This window comes from Palaemon carinicauda, chromosome 31, assembly GCF_036898095.1.
Source record: "Palaemon carinicauda isolate YSFRI2023 chromosome 31, ASM3689809v2, whole genome shotgun sequence".
NCBI lineage: Eukaryota > Metazoa > Arthropoda > Malacostraca > Decapoda > Palaemonidae > Palaemon > Palaemon carinicauda.
The window spans coordinates 12,857,721-12,877,430 of record NC_090755.1 but is presented as its reverse complement, the minus strand read 5'-3'; the positions used below and the strand labels follow the sequence as shown (position 1 = coordinate 12,877,430).

At 37.4% G+C, this 19,710-nt stretch overlaps 1 protein-coding gene across 3 annotated transcripts in view; it reads right to left on the bottom strand.

The window, feature by feature from the left end:
- Positions 1-5,520: 5,520 nt before the first annotated feature.
- The window catches only part of LOC137624301 (sorting nexin-32-like), a 116,551-nt gene continuing 102,361 nt past the window's right edge, over positions 5,521-19,710 (bottom strand). For all 3 annotated transcript variants that reach the window (XM_068354881.1, XM_068354879.1, XM_068354880.1), the window contains exon 10: positions 5,521-6,587. In XM_068354881.1, coding sequence (XP_068210982.1) covers positions 6,447-6,587 — 141 coding nt within the window. In that variant the 3' untranslated portion in view covers positions 5,521-6,446. The remainder of the gene's footprint in view (positions 6,588-19,710) is intronic.

The window sequence follows — 19,710 nt, the reverse complement described above, 5'->3', positions numbered from 1 at the left end:
TTCGCTTTTGTTCTATAAGGAGGTCGTTAAAGAGGAGGCATATTTCTTCAGGATATTTTGAATAATTACTAGAAAAAAAGAGGACTTGGATATTGATAACCCATTGGATGAGGAGAGCGCTATTTCTGTATCCTCCAGTGATAAAGATTTTGAAACAAGTGATTTATTTTCCGATACCGATTTATGATGACTTTTCACTACCGAATGAGAGAGAGAGAGAGAGAGAGAGAGAGAGAGAGAGAGAGAGAGAGAGAGAGAGAGAATCAATTTGCTTTTGTTGCTGATTCTTGTGGAAAATTTATGGTTGAAGATAAAGAAAACTCATAAGAATACATTAATGGCAAAAAGTGTGACTATGAAAGCAGCAGGATCATCTGTGGGGGAGACGCTTAACAGGTTACGAGGTAATGAAACCAATCTGCTTAAGGTAGACTAATTTTTATCTACTGTAATTCCATTTATAACAGATTGAATAAAGTAAAGATTTCCTTTTCTGTCAGCAGACTGATAACACAGAACCGAGGAAAAGTGGACTGGGAAAGATTTGCAAATTTTCTTCTTACATCAAGTTATTTGAATAATATTTCTTTAAACATTAGGCCTACAAAATGTGAAGAAAAAATTAAGTATCTTTCATGTCAATCTGATATGTAATAACTTCTTCCACACAATCGTTTCCAAAGTACATAATTATTAGTAGCCACCAACTCAAAAGCACCAAGTCTTGCAGATAACATGAGATTTATAAAATTGGTACATAACATATAAGTCAGAACTCTAGAAGAATTCCCTTTACAAGAACTGAAAACAAAGCTATTGTCAAAATAAATGCACAAACTCATAGATAATCATCGCCTTATTGGAATGTTTAACACAAAGTAATACAAAATTTTTGGAATGTACAACATTAATAAAAAAATTATTTAGCAGCCAACCATGGTCACAATTTTCACAGAGATGACATCAATTCCACCAATGATGTAAAATCAAGACAAGAGTGTGACACAACTGACTTTCTGAGTTCATTTGGGTCTTCCTGACAAAAAACAAATATTACGTCGATACCCTTTTGGACAAACTTTTACCCATTGCTCCTTCCAATTTGTACTCTCTGGAGGTGCATCTACAATTTCACTGTTGACTGAAATGGTGCCCTGAAGTCCTACTATTGTTGCAGGCATCGTAGGGAACAACAAAGTTTTGTAAATTAACATTTTACGAGGAATAGTAATGCCACTAATAATGGTGAAATATTCTGCCCCTTTGATGCAGGTGATGTTGTATGTAAGACTGAAAAATCAACTGACTGGCAGGAATATTGATCTAAGTACTGCTACCATTTAAAACTCACACCCTTCAAAATCATGAAATTCCTGACCCTTGCAGCTGCTCCTTAGATTACCGAAAGGAAAGAGTTCTGAGCCTTTTAGAAAACAACATATTTCTAGTGACGGACGTTTCCCGAGGTTATGGGCAACGAGGCCGTTGTGCCTTTGAACGAAAAGGCAGAAGCAGAGATGTATCTTGAAACAAACATCCCATTAATAACAGGAAAGCAAAAAGCGCGTATTTCTGAAATACAAAGAGCACAGAGCATTTGATGAGATGATAAAGTTTGTAGCTACGCGTGAAAAAATATAGGGCTTTGAAATACCTACTATTCATGAGTTGCTATCGTGATATATACAGTAGAAAAAAAACTTTAATGGAGTTATCATGCAATGGCAGACGCTACAGAGCAACCGCAAACACAAGACGGGGGATTACATCTATCAAAAGTCAGGACTAGGGATTACATTTTTCAAAAGATACAGACTAAACAAACAAGATCGGGATGATTCTGATCCACCTACGATTTCCTGAAATCTAACCGCACCGCTATTAACTCCAAAGACCAAATATAGGGGAATAAGTGGACTGTTTACATACCATATATATGTTTTACCCCTTCTAAGTCAAGAGTATGCAGATGACAATGTCATAATTGCTTTGAAATAAATAAAATTGGGACATTTTCACTAGTGAGTAATTTTGGTTTCCTGGACTTGGCAAAAGTAGTTTGTAAATGTATAAGACACTGCACACGCATTTCCTTTAAAAAGATCTTTATATTGTTATTATTATTACTAGCTAAACTAAAATCCTAGTTGGAAAAGCAAGATGCTACATGCACAAGGGCTCCAACATGGATATAAGCCCAGTGAGAAAAGTTAATAATTATCAAATCCAATTGTGTACAAGAAGTGAGCTTTCAACAAAGGTCAAAGTATATATCATCTGCATACCCTATGTCTTCTCTGACCTATGAATGCACCTCAAACACATTCCGCAGGTAATACTGGTCTAACCTAATCTTTCCTAATGAAAAGTACTGCATCATAAGGCATGTTTCTTGGCAAGGCAAAAGAACAGTATTTGGGACTTGGACCAAGCACTGCTGAGTGACAGTCCTCAAACTAATGGAGATATAGAAACCGTGTTTATGTACACAATGCCTATCTTAGCAGGAACGTAGCAAAAACAGCATATAAACAATTATGCATCATTTGTATTATTTCTTTTGTCCTTTTACACTGGCAACGTAACTGATTCTAAAGCAGAAAGTCCTCAATTGACAAACTTAGTAGGTTCCAAGGAGCTGTTTTCAAGTTGAATTTTGTTAAATTTAGGCCTGTGTTAGGCTTCGCCTAAATTGCATGCCGACAATTTTCAGCTGCAAAAGACAACAAACAGTCCTGTTTTATATTGCAACTGTCGCCTTGCTTAAAACTCGCATGCTGACGATTTTCAGCTGCAAAAGACAACAAATAGTCCTGTTTCATATTGCAACTGTCGCCTTGCTTAAAACTCGCATGCCGACGACTTTCAGCTGCAAAAGACAACAAATAGTCCTGTTTTATATTGCAACTGTCGCCTTGCTTAAAACTCGCATGCTGACGATTTTCAGCTGCAAAAGACAACAAATAGTCCTGTTTCATATTGCAACTGTCGCCTTGCTTAAAACTCGCATGCTGACGATTTTCAGCTGCAAAAGACAACAAATAGTCCTGTTTCATATTGCAACTGTCGCCTTGCTTAAAACTCGCATGCCGACGATTTTCAGCTGCAAAAGACAACAAATAGTCCTGTTTCATATTGCAACTGTCGCCTTGCTTAAAACTCGCATGCCGACGATTTTCAGCTGCAAAAGACAACAAATAGTCCTGTTTCATATTGCAACTGTCGCCTTGCTTAAAACTCGCATGCCGACGATTTTCAGCTGCAAAAGACAACAAATAGTCCTGTTTCATATTGCAACTGTCGCCTTGCTTAAAACTCGCATGCCGACGATTTTCAGCTGCAAAAGACAACAAATAGTCCTGTTTCATATTGCAACTGTCGCCTTGCTTAAAACTCGCATGCCGACGATTTTCAGCTGCAAAAGACAACAAATAGTCCTGTTTCATATTGCAACTGTCGCCTTGCTTAAAACTCGCATGCCGACGATTTTCAGCTGCAAAAGACAACAAATAGTCCTGTTTCATATTGCAACTGTCGCCTTGCTTAAAACTCGCATGCCGACGACTTTCAGCTGCAAAAGACAACAAATAGTCCTGTTTTATATTACAACTGTCGTCTTGCTTAAAACTCGCATGCCGACGATTTTCAGCTGCAAAAGACAACAAATAGTCCTGTTTCATATTGCAACTGTCGCCTTGCTTAAAACTCGCATGCCGACGATTTTCAGCTGCAAAAGACAACAAATAGTCCTGTTTCATATTGCAACTGTCGCCTTGCTTAAAACTCGCATGCCGACGATTTTCAGCTGCAAAAGACAACAAATAGTCCTGTTTCATATTGCAACTGTCGCCTTGCTTAAAACTCGCATGCCGACGACTTTCAGCTGCAAAAGACAACAAATAGTCCTGTTTTATATTACAACTGTCGTCTTGCTTAAAACTCGCATGCCGACGATTTTCAGCTGCAAAAGACAACAAATAGTCCTGTTTCATATTGCAACTGTCGCCTTGCTTAAAACTCGCATGCCGACGATTTTCAGCTGCAAAAGACAACAAATAGTCCTGTTTTATATTGCAACTGTCGCCTTGCTTAAAACTCGCATGCTGACGATTTTCAGCTGCAAAAGACAACAAATAGTCCTGTTTCATATTGCAACTGTCGCCTTGCTTAAAACTCGCATGCCGACGATTTTCAGCTGCAAAAGACAACAAATAGTCCTGTTTCATATTGCAACTGTCGCCTTGCTTAAAACTCGCATGCCGACGACTTTCAGCTGCAAAAGACAACAAATAGTCCTGTTTTATATTACAACTGTCGTCTTGCTTAAAACTCGCATGCCGACGATTTTCAGCTGCAAAAGACAACAAGTAGTCCTGTTTCATACTGCAACTGTCGTCTTGCTTACTGCATTAAATAATATATTGTTTTATTACAGTATTCCCTCAGAAAATTTTGATACAATATCTGAGTTTTATTATATTTTTGGATTGTGTTTGTATCTCCGAATGTTAGTAAGTTGAGGAACTTCTGTATCCAGATGAAAAAACTATTTCCGTTTAATATACCGGTCTTAAAACCTGCAATGGTATCATTTTTATTTATCTCTTAAGAAACAGTTGAATATGCCTATTTGGTAAAGAAAAAAAAAGGGCTGCCATCTTATGTAAGTTCTCTAAAGCTGATTCTAAGAAATATATACAGCAAAATATAGTTTCTTTATGGAAATCATATCATTTCCTAGCTGCTACGAGTGACCACTACACGAACGACATTCTATGTCAACAAAACGCTGCCAAAGGAGAATCGACGACAAACACATCGATGACGAGGGACTAGAAAAGCTTGGATGGTTCAGAAGTAAAATGAATAAACTTACGACAACAACGGACTAGAAGCTAAGCAAGGTTAGAAAATAGGAAACTAAACTCGAATAAGTTTAAAATAAGTAAAACTACATTAAAATCACCATGGAATGTTGAAATGAGGTCAGTCCGTAATCGCATAAACCACAAATGGGTTGGGAGGCTGAGAATCACTGCCGTACACCTAAATGCACAAGATGTATTAAGAAATGAAAATGTATTCTGTATTGACACCAATTTCACTTATAAAATTACATTTTTCACATACAAAAACAATTTCCCAATTACCGTTAAATAAGAAACTGTAATGAGAGAGAGAGAGAGAGAGAGAGAGAGAGAGAGAGAGAGAGAGAGAGAGAGAGAGAGAGAGAGAGAGAGAGAGAGAGAGAGAGAGAGAGAGAGAATTGTAAAATAATAATGCCTTACAGGCTGCATATCAGAGAAGAGATTCCTCATTTAAGTACGGCAATAACTAAGTAGAACATCTGTTTTCATCTTGGCATGCAGATGTCAATAACTATAAATTCATTAGATTTCTAGAGTATACCTGTTTCTTTTGGCACAAAGACATACGGTTACGAATACACCAATGCTGACTAGCATCCAGTACAAGAAAACTCAAAAAGTTTTCATATCTTTAGATAAATTAATTTCTACCTTCACCACCACTTCTAAATAAATTTACGTTAGAAAATAAACAATGGATTGATTAAAGATCTTAAATATTAGATATCTGCTCAAAGATAGCGTCAGAAGTCTCACTAACGAGCCAAGACCTCGTATTTAGAACGCGAGACCAGACCTTTTCTATTTTTCTGAATAAAAATAAATGAAGACTAGTGTACCAGTTTCCTAATTTGATTCTGCTCTAACTACTCATAGCTTTCAATAATTCAAATAATAATAAAAGAAATCAAGGATTTTCTTCCCCAGAAATCCTCACCGGCGACAAATTACCGACGGCCAGGGATTCGGGGAAGAAACGGAACGTTAAGTATCTTTGTAGGAACCATATTTAAAACACACAGTGAAAGTAAATGGGAAAATATCTAACAATCTCTAAATATTATTTGGTAGGACCAAACAGATCACTTTTCCAAGTCTGTCCCCATTCAAACAAAGCACACTGATCTCTGGCAAAATGATCGGGACGAGGAAACAAATGCATAAGGACTGTTTTTAATTATTCTACCTTTTGTGTTTTATTTCCTGAGGGGTCAAGGGATGGGTCAAAGCAGTTCAACGATGGCACAGCTGAATTGCAAATACGAGAGAAGACGCCAGGCGAGATGTGAGAAGACAGACGAGGAATGAAATTGTGAGAAATTCTGGTTTCCGTAATTCTCGCGTAGCGTGGCATTTGCCGAATGTTTGTAGAAAAACTGTGACAGAAGTGTCTACTACAGCCGCAAAAGCCAATCAAACATGTCAGGGGAAATCATTCAAGTAATGTAATCCCTCACCATGAAAGAAAAAATAATAGTACAGGGTTTTCCTAGGATAGGAATTGGTCGATATGAAGACAAGACCACAAAAGGCCTTTTTTTTTTCTTCAGCTTCATAATCGTCATCAGAGGTGACTTTTTATAGACTCACAGCCTTTATCTGCGACAAGGTTTGAGTCAGCGTCTTGAGCATTGCCTTGGCAGTTATCAGTTGGAAGTCCACGTACTGTTCGACGCTGGCTTGTAGCTCTTGCCTACGTTCACTCTGGAACTTCTTGATCTAAAAAGAGATATATAAAAATTAAAGGATTGATAAGACACAATAAAATATATACAGTAGTTGAAAAATATTATCGAAAATAAAATTAGCATACGAGATAAATCTCCCAACAATTTGACTATTTAGATTTTCATAAACCATTTGGAGGTAAAATTTAATTTAATGGTGACATTAACTTAATAGTTTAAAAGGCAATTAGGCATATGGAATGAACTACAAAAAATGCAATGATATTTTCCCAAATAGACATACAATACCTTCAATGTATGCACCAACAGATATAAAGTACCCTGTAAGTATATTACAAGCCTACTATCTATTCTTAATTTCTTAGCCAAGTAATAACTTATAAATGTTTGTCACAAGTGGGCATTAAATATACTGTACAATATATTATTATCATTACTTTCTAAGCCACAACCCTAGTTGGAAAAGCAGGATGCTATAAGCCCAGGGGCTCCAACAGGGAAAATAGCTCATTGAGGAAAGGAAAAAAGGAAAAATAAAATATTTTAAGAATAGCAACAACATTAAAAAAAAATATTTCCTATATAAACTATAAAAACTTTAACAAAACAAGAAAGATAGAATAGCATGCCAGAGTGTACCCTCAAGCAAGAGAACTTTAACCCAAGACAATCGAAAAGACCATGGAGAGGCTATGGCACTACCCAAGACTACAGAACACTGGTTTGATTTTGGTGTGTCCTTCTCCTAGAAGACCTGCTTACCATAGCTAAAGTCTCTTCTACCCTTACCAAGAGGAAAGTAACCACTGAACAATTAGAATGCAGTAGTTAATCCCTTGAGAGAAAAAGATTTGTTTGATAATCTCAGTGTTGTCAGGTGTATGAGGACAGAGGAGAATCTATAAAAAATATGCCAGACTATTCGGTGTATGTGTAGGCAAAGGGAAAATGAACCGTAACCAGAGGTAAAGATCCAATGTAGCACTGTGCGGCCAGTCAAAGGACCCCATAACTCTCTAGGGCCTACAAATATTTTTACATTACAACTCGCCACCGCCGACTTACTACTGGCCAACCCCTGTCCATGAAAACTCATTGCCAGAACAACTCATCGCTAAACAATACAACACGCACACACAATGGTTTTTTTTATAAAGGATAATTTTCAAAAACTAAAAATACAAATAACACAATAAAAGCAATTAAAGAATTATTTCTAAATATATGACTTTAGTTTGAATTTAAAAGTATAGTGAAAATTGTGAGCAATTGCCCTCAATTATTCAGTCGAAGATCTCTGTGTAAAAGTAAAAACGATCTGCAATATCCTATGATTTGTCTTCATATCCTTTTTCCATTTAGGATGACCTCCAATTAGCTGCTTGAAATATGCATCTTGATTTCTTTGATCCTTTTGTAATCCTGCAACAAATCTCCCCATTGTGGGGTCCTCCGTCCCCACATCGGTTTCCAGTCTTTTATTACTAATTCAAGTGTCTGTATCTCTGTCTCTAGACAGCTTCAAAGGTTTAAAGGTTGCTCGTGAATGGCAGAAGCAAGGGACAGTGACATTGCACTAGTAAGCAGGACAATGCCCTAGTGACTGACCATTTATTATATGATCAGTGCCCAAGCCCTCTCTCCACCCAAGCTAGGACCAGGGAGGACCAGGCAATGGCTGCTGATGACTCAGAAGATAGACCTATAGGCTCCCCCAAACCTCCCAACCTTAGCTCACAAGGATGGTAAGGTTGCAGACATTAAAGGCACTAACGAGTCTAAACGGGACTCAGACCCCCGTCTGGCGATCACCAGGCAGAGACGTTACCAATTAGGCTACAACAACCCTAGGATAATGGCTCCCATCTTGAAATGGATGAGATTTTTGGGAATCAGGGTTGTTGTGTAGCTGGATGACAGGCTAATTTTGAACACTGTTGGAAGAATTTGGTTTCAACTAGTGTGGCTACTTGAAGTTGCTGGGAAGCTTTGGAGTCCCGGTCACTTTGGAGAATCTTATTTTGATTCCAAATCTGAGGATTCAATATTTGGAAATGATAATTAAAAAAAGGTTCCTTTTTGTTTTTTGTCAGGAAAGAGGAGTCCCTCTTTTTTTTTCTTTAGTAGGAAAAGTTCAAAAGGATAAAGTCGCTGTCAATTCGGATGTGGATGGAATGGAATAGCTAAAGAAATTGTCTTCTTTAGAGAAGTTTGTTCTGATGTGTTGCTTAAACATAGGAGCTTCCCAATATCATCTAAACTAAAATTGAAACAGGGGATCTCATCCTGATACAATTTGTATTCCAGTGAAGCAGAATCAACTTCAACTACTGAAAAGGTAGGTGATACTCACCGGTTATCCCGGGGAGTATTCTTTCAATTGACGTTCCAGACATCTCTTTTTTTCGAAGAGATTCTTCACAGGATGGATGTGGCACAACTACATTATTATTATTATTATGATTATTATTATCATTATTATTATTATTATCATTATCATTATTATTATTATTATTATTAATAGCTACAACCCTAGTTGGAAAAGCAGGATGCTTCAAGTCCAAGGCTCCAACAGGGAAAAATTCCACAATGAGGAAATGAAATAAGGAAATAAACTAGAAGAGAAGTAATGAATAATATAAAATACATTAACATCAATAACAGTAGTCTGGAACTTTTAACGGTATTCCAAGTACAGTACTTCAGGTTCAGAGACACTGGTAATGGGAGAATGAGTAACTGTTTTCTCAGACAACAAGACAGCATTGGTTTATATTTAGAACGGGAGAACGAGAAGGATCCACATTAAAATACTGTGTAGTAATCAGCCTTATGATGGAGAAGGCATGACTTTTAGAATCAACTGCATGCCTAGTTTTACAAACAGGATGGTACAGTCCAGGAAGACCTGAATGCAAAGGATGATAGGAATTATGCAACATGCATAACAAACTAACTGAATGAAGGTGACTGAGATTAATATCTAGATCAGGAATAAGAAATTTAATAGACCGTAAGGTCCTGTCCAACAAATTGAGATGAGAATCAGCATCTGAAGACTAAACAGGAGAGCAATACTCAAAACAAGGTAGAATCAAAGATAAAACACTTGCTCAGGATAGATTAATAACCAAAAATCTTAAAAGATTTTCTCAATAAGCCAATATTTTGAGCAATTGAAGAAGAAACAGACCTAATGTGTTTCTCAAAGAGAAATTTGCTATCAAGAATCACACCTAAAGTTTTAAGTCATACGGAGTTGAAGAAACATTATCAATGATGAGATTTGGATGTAGAGGAGCCACTGTCCTCTACCTACTTACAATCATACTTTGAGTTTTGTTGGGGTTTAACTTCATGTCCCATAATTTGCACCATGCACTAATTTTAGCAAGATCTCTATTGAGGGATTCAGCAACCCCAGACCTACATTCAGGAGATGGAATTGAGGCAGAGTAGCATCATCTGCATATGCAACAAGCTTATTTTCTAAGCCAAACCACATGTCATGTATAAAGTATGAAAAATGATAGGCCAAGAATACTACCCTGTGGAACACCAGATATCATATTCCTATACTCACTATGGTGCCCATCAACAACAACTCTGCAATCTATTGCTTAAAAATTCAATAACAATGCCTATAAAAGACCAATCCACTCCCAACTGTTTCAGTTTGAAAACAAGCGCCTCGTGATTAAAACGGTCAAAGGCGACACAAAATTAAGGCCAATCAAATAAACTTCCTGTCCACAGTCAAGGGCTTTCTGTACAGCATTGGAAATTGTAAGAAGCGCGTCACATGCTCCAATGGCTTTACGAAAGCCAAATTGCAAACTAGGGAACAGATGATTACCTTCAGGAAACCTATTTAGTCATTTTGCCAATTGGGCGGTAATCAGCTGGACTTGATCTACCACAAACACTTTTACATAATGGAGTAATATTATCCATTCTTCAACAAGTGCAAAAAGAACTTCTTGCTAGCTTGCAGAAAATAACAGATAACTTATGAGCTAAGAAATCTGCAGCCTTTATAAAAATTAAAAGAAAAATATCATTTGGGACTCCTTAAGCATCAAGGTCCATCAAGAGAGCTTTAATTTCACGAGACTGAAAAGCTAATCTAGTTAGTTTAGCCTCAGGAAAACAGGAATGAGTAAGATCAAGTTTCTCATTATTCTGCTTACTGTCAAAATATTTTAAGATCAGTAACAACGTTAAAATAGATCTGAGATACGTGAACTATGAAGAGAGACTTATGTCTACATAAAAACATTCGCTGAAAGTTTGAACTTCTGAAAAATGAAGGAATGTTATCTAAATAACCAGTCTTCTGCAAGCTTCAGTTTACTGTAATTCAAGGCAAAGTAAACAAGTAGAAATGAGGTTGTATATCCTGGCTGAAGACTAATGAACAAGTAGTGAAGTCAATGAAAATATTAGAGCAAAAATAATTACAAAATAAAATAAATAAACGCAAGACATATTCTTGCCCTCGCACCGAGTTGTCACGGACATGAGTTTGCCCGTGATTAGTATAACAAAAGCCGATTCTTTAAACAGAATCTTTATTTTCATAGTTCCATGATGTAGAGCCTGATCCATATGGCAATTATAAATAATTAACAATGAAATACGTATTCAAACTAACAAATTTTAAAAGTATTTTGTATTTTTCCTAGCCATACAACCAGAGTTATTTAATTGGGGACATTACTTCGGCGCAAGTTGGAATCAGTTGCTGAAATGGATAGTGAGCAGTTATCCAACTGGAGAGGGTGCAGGGCAAGAAGCTCCTCCCCTTCCAGTCAACAATCACTCACTTTTGATTGATTGATTGATTTAAAGTTTTCTGGCATCCTGACAACTCACTTTTAATACTTTTGCCCAAGACTTGGAGGGGTGTTTTGAAGAAGGAAGTTAAATTAAAGGAATTTTTATTTGTTTTTACGCATTATACAAACCCTCGTCCTTTAATTAGGGAGACTCGCTGGTTGGAGGGTTGAAAGTCCCCTTGTAACCAAAACCGCTGAGTTTTGTAACTTTCCTGGAAGTGTTCCAGGCTTGATCTGGGGAGAAGCGAAGCGAGGACACTGTTACCCCCTACTGTATCTGTTTATCAAAGAGATGAAAAACTGATAGGACCTAGTTTTACAATGAGTTGTACCATGTCAAGAGAAACTATGCCCTCAAAGTATATGATTAATGGGTTGGTATGAGATTCACTATCTCCCAGCTCGCACGGGGGTTAGGAAAATATACTCCTTCGAATACAAAGAATGGCACTCCAAAGTAAAACTTACCAACATCTGATCCAACCAGCATGTAACGTTCCGACCGCTGACCCCATGAGAGAGGTAAAGTAATAAAGAGCCACTTACACTACCTTTCATTCCCAACTTATGTTGAAATGTTATGCATATGAGATTCATCCTTGTCTTGTGTGGGACCTGGGCTGGTTACACAAACACTTGAGCAGCCACCACAAGTCCAAGCACAAAGTTGTCAAGGGTTATTGTTGTTATACTCTTGTAATTAGCAGGCTGTGAAGGTTGTGTGTTTTTCCAGACACCTACCTTTAACACCTGGTCCACTGACAGATTTCTCAAGAAAGCAAGTGTGGGGCTAATACCCCTGACTTGGTCAGCCCTGGTCCTGGCTAGCCCTTGACTCTCTTGTCAGCCGATTAGTATGATCTACGGATTGTCTCAGGAAGCCATAAGAGACCGTGTTCCTTGACAACTCTTTCTTATCCTGCCAGAGATAATGAAAAGTCTCCCATGCTCTGCCCTCTGCCTAAGGTATCGAGACCTTTTCAGATATCACCGTAGAGATTTCACAGGACCCAAGAGCATCTCGTCTTCATCAGCACCTGATGCCTCTCTGAGGGAAGGGATGGAGAAGGACTCAAATGTCAGATTCTGAGTCTTGGCCACGAGTATGGCACATAACTGAAGGAGATCCCTTCCATTTTCTTCTTCTTCTTCTTCTTTGTCTACATCTTTTCCCACTTCTATGTGGGGTCGATGTTTCTGGTCAGCTTTCTCCATCTACCTCTGTCCCACACATCATCATCGGTTAATCCCTTTGATCGAAGGTCATCCTTGATACAGTCCACCCACCTTCACTTTGGTCTCCCCCTCCTCGTTCCCTGTACCTCCATTTCGATTACTCTCCTCGCAATATACTGTTCATCTCTTCTCATGACATGACCGTACCACCTCAGTCTACTTTCTTGGATCTTATCTGATAGTTTTCTAACTCCTGTGGTACCCTTAATTACCTCATTCCGTATCTTATTTCTTCTTGTCACCCCACACATCCATCTCAAAATTCTTATCTAAAGCATGAAACTTGGAAGCTCTCTTTGCCAACGCTAAGGCTAGCAGCGAGACAGTCTTAAAAATAAAATCCCTATCTAATGACCTCAAAGGCTCAAACGGGGTAAGTGTAAGAGCTTTGCAGGCCAAGGTTGTGTCCCACCCCAGAGGTCTGAGATACCAGGGTGGGTAAGATTGCTCGTAGTTAACCAAGAGCATAGACAACTCCCAGGAAGTGGAAAAGTCTATACTGTACTGTACACTTCAGTTGAAAGCCCATATTCAAGGATGAGTGGTAGAGAAGGATATAAGCGGTCTGCGCTAAAGAGTGGACCACAGGGGCATCTCTCTCGGTACATCAATCAGAAGAGCAAGCAGGTCAGGATGCAACTAGGCATGAGGCCATCTGGGAGCCTCCAGGGTCACTGCGATTCCTGGAGTAATCAACACTGTTGATCACCAGCCGAATAAGGTTTTCGGGGCTGCTTTTCTTTGGATATACAGTGGTACCTCTACATACGAATTTAATTCGTTCCACAACCTACTTCGGATGTAGAAAATGATCGGATGTAGAAACGAATTTTCCCATAAGAATACATGGTAATTCATTTAATTCGTTCCTCAGCCTAAAAACCCATAATAAATCCTTAATAAATGGCTACACATAATTACACATAACAATAACATAACTACATAATATGAAAGAAGCATGTAAAAAAGATAATTATAAAGAAATAATAAATAAAAAATGTGTTTTATTGCCACTTTACCTTAGAGACAGGCCAACGCAGGTGTAGGATTTGCTACGCCTGGAGGAGACGGACGATCGGCGAGAAGGTAGACATGGTGTTAACATGTTCTTTAAATAAATACTCTCTCTCTCCCTCTCTCTCTCTCTCTCTCTCTCTCTCTCTCTCTCTCTCTCTCTCTCTCTCTCTCTCTGTTCATCTTCACTGTTAGTGTTAGAGACGTCTATTAATTTTTTTCTGAGAGAGAGAGAGAGAGAGAGAGAGAGAGAGAGAGAGAGAGAGAGAGAGAGAGAGAGAGATTAAACAAAAATGTGTTGTGTACATATGATTTTCAACAGCGTTAATGAGTTGAAAGACAGTTAAATGTAACTAAAAAAAACAATATCAGCGAATCTGAATTCCTCTATTAACTAAAACAAATATTGATACAAACACACTCGTGTGCGTATGCGCAAACACACACACACGCACGAGGAGACACGATCGGCGAGGAGGTAGAGATGGTGACTGCGATAACATACCGTAACTTACACTACGGAAATTTTAATCTAACTTAGCTTATTTATTTTTTTTTTTTTTATATTTCCTATTTTTTACATTTTTTTTCTTTTGATTTTTTATTTTCATCACTTTCAGTGACGAGTTACGGTATGTTATCGCAGTCACAACCTCTACCTCCTCCCCGACCGTCTCTCTTATTGCGTAGCAATTTTTGCACCTGTGTGTGTTTGTGCATACGCACACGAGTGTGTTTGTATCAATATTTGTTTTAGTTAATAAAGGAATTCAGATTAGCTGTTATTACTTTCTTAGTTACATTTAATTGTTTTTCAACTCGTTGACGCTGTTAAAAATCATATGTACTCTAAAAACATTTTTGTTTAATCTCTCTCTCTCTTGGAAAAAAAATAATAGACGTATCTAACACTATAACAGCGAAGAAGAGAGAGAGAGAGAGAGAGAGAGAGAGAGAGAGAGAGAGAGAGAGATTTTATTTAAAGAACATGTTAATGCTATGTTTAGAGAGAAACAGAAAAAAAGAGAAGTCTTATTTAAAAGAGCTTGTTAATGCTACCATGGTTTTCTTTGCTTCACTTTTTTATTTCTTTCTGTTCATCACACTGGCCCTTCTCACAAATGATCGTTGCCAACAATCTCTTTGTCCTTTATCCCTTTCAACAAAAGGCGTTCTATCTCTTCCAGGATATTGCTAAGATGTCTTGTAATAATGGTGATCCCCTTCGATGGTTATTTGCTTTAATGGCTGCCTTCAGCTTGATGATCTCGAGATCGTAGGCCTATTCCGGCCATATTGTTTAGCCATACAGTATCACTCACATGCACACTGCTCTCATGTTTTTCTATAATTTCTTGCTTCAATTCTAATGAAAGAATTGCCTTCTTCCTGTACTGATACTTAGCTTCTTAGGCACCATGATTATAGGTAAAATCAAAAAGGAAATGTGAGAAAAGGAAGAAATAAGCACTGTTAATAACAGACCAAACAGAGGACAACCACACGATACACACAAGAACAGAGAACTGAGCACTAGACGCTCAATGGTGTAATGTTTACTTCGTGTGTCGAAATAAAATTCGGGTGTAGTAAAAAATTTGCTCAAATTTTACTTCGGATGTTGGAAAATTCGGATGTAGATACGTTCGTGTGTAGAGGTTCCACTGTATTCGGGCCTTGTTTTTTTTTTTTTTTTTGTGCTTGTCTTAGGAGTGACGCAGTTCCGATAGGCCTTGCTGCTTCCTCCGCTCGCCTTGGTGATTGCTCAGGTAGTGGCAGTAAGGGATTCAGCATATGAAGCTTCATTTGTAGTGGATAACAGGGGAAGGTGGGTGTTGGCACCCTAGCAGTACCAATCAAACTCAGCTGAATCCCTCGTCAGGCTGGGAGGAACAAAGAGAAAAAAAGTCCCCATTTGTTCCTTTTTTAGATGTCTGCTACCTCTTAAAATTGAGGGAAGTGCCATGGTAGATAACAGATGGTCTTGAAAGCATAAGGGAGTGAGCAGCCCAAACTCAAGAATAATAATAAGACATTGTTATATGTATTACAGTAATTAATGTCTACTAGTACTGTGTAAGTGTAGATACACTACTGTATACAGTACAGGGATTTGTATGTATAGGGTACAATAATCTATGAATGGTAAGGGATAATTTTCTCTCTTTTTTACCCTTTTACCCGCAAGGTATGGTTAAATTTCGAGCACATTTTGCTATATATTTTTTTTAAATGGCTCTAACAGTCTTAATTTTTGTCATAGAGAGGTCAGGTTGGTCTCATTCTTTTGGAAAATGCCTGAAGTTTCTCATAAAGTTATCAAAATCATGAAAAAACATGTAAATAACAGTGTTTTGCAAGAACGTACCAGTACGTCCTTTGGGGGTGAAAGGGATAAAGTACATTAAACATATACATGCCAAGTTAGAAAAGCAGGATGGTATAATCCTGATGACCTCCTGTATGTTGTTTGGTGCAACTGTAGGACCTGATGTACCGTAGTCCAATCAAAGTCTGACCATTAAATGCAGTAACTACATTATATAGTAAGGCTATGTATGTCAATGTATGCGAGAATGAGTTTGATTTACTCTCTTCAAAAGACAGAGTAAAGCGATGCAGTCTGCTGGATTAAACAGCAGAGAAACATAACATAGCCTTTCTGAGTGGGGGATAACTTAACGTGACGAAAGGGTTTGTGTATTGCCAAGATCAGCATAGCTTTACTGGTCAGGAAGAAAACCTCCCACCATCACAAATCTGCAGTTGGCCAGCTTGGTGATGAAAACTGGCCAAACCCCAGGCTGAATAAGGACATGTCTGAGGCATTTGCCCTGCAGTGAGCTAGAAACGACTGCATTTGTTGTTGTTGTATAAATAATACACCTAGACTGATTCCTATGGGGTTGTGGTGGCCAATGTGGTAACGTCCCTGACTGGCAAATGCCAGATTGGGGTTTGAGTCCCACTCAAACTGGTTAGTTTCTTTGGTCGCTGCAACCTTACCATCCTTATGAGCTAAGAAAGGGGTTTTGGGGGGATCCTATAGGTCTATCTGCTGAGTCATCAGTAGCCATTGCCTGGTCCTCCTTAATCCTAGCTTGGGTGGAGAGGGGGCTTAGCTTATGTATATATGGTAGGTCTCTAGGGCATTGTCCTGATCGATAGGGCAATATCACTGTCCCTTGTCTCTGCCATTCAAGAGCGACCTTTAAACCTTTAAGGAAAGCAGTCAAGTCTACTCTCATGACTGTAGGATGTGGGGGAGAAAATGACCAATAACTTTCCCTTAACCTTCCCAATACAGTGACATCAATCAATCAATGTATGCATAGGTTCTCGATAAAACCGTCGCCAGAACATCACCTCTTGCCTCTCATAACCCTTGGAAGAAGTAAGGGCACTGATTGAATCCATTCTGGATGCCTTGTCCTTATTTCTGTAAGATGCATATAACATTAAAAAAGCCTCCTACATAATCTGAAAGAACTACCAAAAGATACATTCTTGAGAGAAAATTCCTGAAAAGTTGATTATTAGTGTGCACAGTAAAACTTCTATGCAAGGGGACTGCATATTTGCAACTGTAAAATGTTTTATTCTCTACACACCCTGCCTCATAGATCACCCTAGCAGAAGAGCGAGAAGCTAGGCTCCTGGAACAAAATAGAAAGCCAGGTGGAGTAGGATAGTGAAGTACAATACAAGAATCTAATTACTTGCTAAATCAGTGTCTCATTAGGGTTAGTGTACTTGGTTTCTTGTTGAGATATGGAAACCAACTCGGTGATATTACAAACAATAGCTTAGTACCTTTATAGCCATGCATTGCAAGAACAAACCTTATATCAACATTAGAATTTAACACTAAAAAAGTTAAGGCAAGTTACAGTCCTGAGCTATTCCTCAGGAAAAGTAGTATGTTTATTTATGGAAGAGAGCTTTTATCTTCTCTTAGCCTTCTGGAAAATCATGAACTGAAAATTTTGGAGGATCATCTTTCTAGACAAGCTTGTCCCTATTTGGGGTCGCTGTGATGGTTCTTCAACACATTTCACCATTTCCTTCGGTCCAGTGCATCTTCCTCACTCAATTCCAAATCCCTCATACCTCTTTTCACGCAGTCAATCCATTGCAATTTTGGTCTACCCAACCTTCTCCCAGGTAATCTTAAATCCATCACCTTCCTTATCAGATAGTATCCAAAGTTTTAAAAGTAATTTGTATTTTCCTAATTATACAAACCCAAGTCCTTTAGTAGGATTACGATTCTGGCGAAAGCTGGAAATGGCCAATAAAGAGTTACCAAGCTCCTGGCAGCCACTACCCAGTAGCCACAGGTGATACGGTCTGTAAACGCACGAAGCCTTCATTCTGATTTTGGCTGTCGAGCTGCAGATACTCAGTATGCTTTTCAACAATAACTTCTCATTATACATGCAAGGAATTTCCTCGACTATGGTAAAAGTGAGCTAGGATTGTTGAAAGATATGGAGATCTTACTGACAATTTATTCATAATTCTGGCTGCAAAACCAAAAGTGCATGGGTCAACCTCTATATGCAAGAGGATAAAAATCGGCAACGTTTCTGGTGTCTAAAATTACCGAAAGGCTTTTCCAAAGGTTCCTTTGATGCTTTCATAGATTTATAGTTACCAAAGTATGCTTATAGAATTAGTTTTGAACTAAAACTATTTTTCCATTGATCTTTATAGGCATCTAAAGTATTCTATTAAAAGGCCTCAATACTAACTGATTGTGGCTTAGTTGGTAGGTATGTATAATAGTACAAAAGACCTCACTGAATAAAAAAACAGGACTATTTAGGTAAACACGGTCGTACGCAAGTCTTACTGAATACAAAGAAAAGAATAATCTAGGTACAGTACATAAAATTGTACACAAGGTCTTACTGAATAAAAAGAAGGATTATTTAGGTACGAACTATCGTACACAAGGTCTTACTGAATAAAAAGAAGGATTATTTAGGTACGAACAATCGTACACAAGGTCTTACTGAATAAAAAGAAGGATTATTTAGGTACGAACAATCGTACACAAGGTCTTACTGAATAAAAAGAAGGATTATTTAGGTACGAACAATCGTACACAAGGTCTTACTGAATAAAAAGAAGGATTATTTAGGTACGAACAATCGTACACAAGGTCTTACTGAATAAAAAGAAGGATTATTTAGGTACGAACAATCGTACACAAGGTCTTACTGAATAAAAAGAAGGATTATTTAGGTACGAACAATCGTACACAAGGTCTTACTGAATAAAAAGAAGGATTATTTAGGTACGTACAATCGTACACAAGGTCTAACTGAATAAAAAGGATTGTTTAGGTACGTACAATCGTACACAAGGTCTTACTGAATAAAAAAAAAGGATTACTTAGGTACGTACAATCGTACACAAGGTCTATCTGAATAAAAAGGATTCTGTGAGTACAAACTGTGCAATCATACGCAAGGTTTCACAGAATAAAAAATGGATTATGTGGGTAAATACAATTGTACGCAAGGCCTAAAAGAAGGCAAGAATAAAACCGTATATAAAGATATTATGGTAAATCATTGGTAAGTATTTGATTACTAAATAAAATAATAATACACATGAACCAAAATTATGAAAAATAAAAATTTCTCACTCAGACATTAGTTTTGTAACCTATTAATATTCAAAATATTAATAAAAGTAATAATAAGATAAAACTAATACTAATAATAAAAAAAAAATTACTAATTTGGAGATACAGTAATTTGTATTTTTCCTAACGATACAAACCTTTACCATATTATTATTATTATTATTATTATCATTATTATTATTATTATTATTATTATTATTATTATTATTAGTAGTAGTAGTAGTAGTAGTAGTAGTAGTAATTTCTATTCTTCTATATAATTTTCTTATATAATGGAATACAAGTCAATTACACATAAGAATAATTTTCCCCTTAAATACTAAGACAATAATACTGATGATAATAATGATAATAATAATAATAACAATAATAATAATGATGATAATAATAATAATAATAATAACAATAAT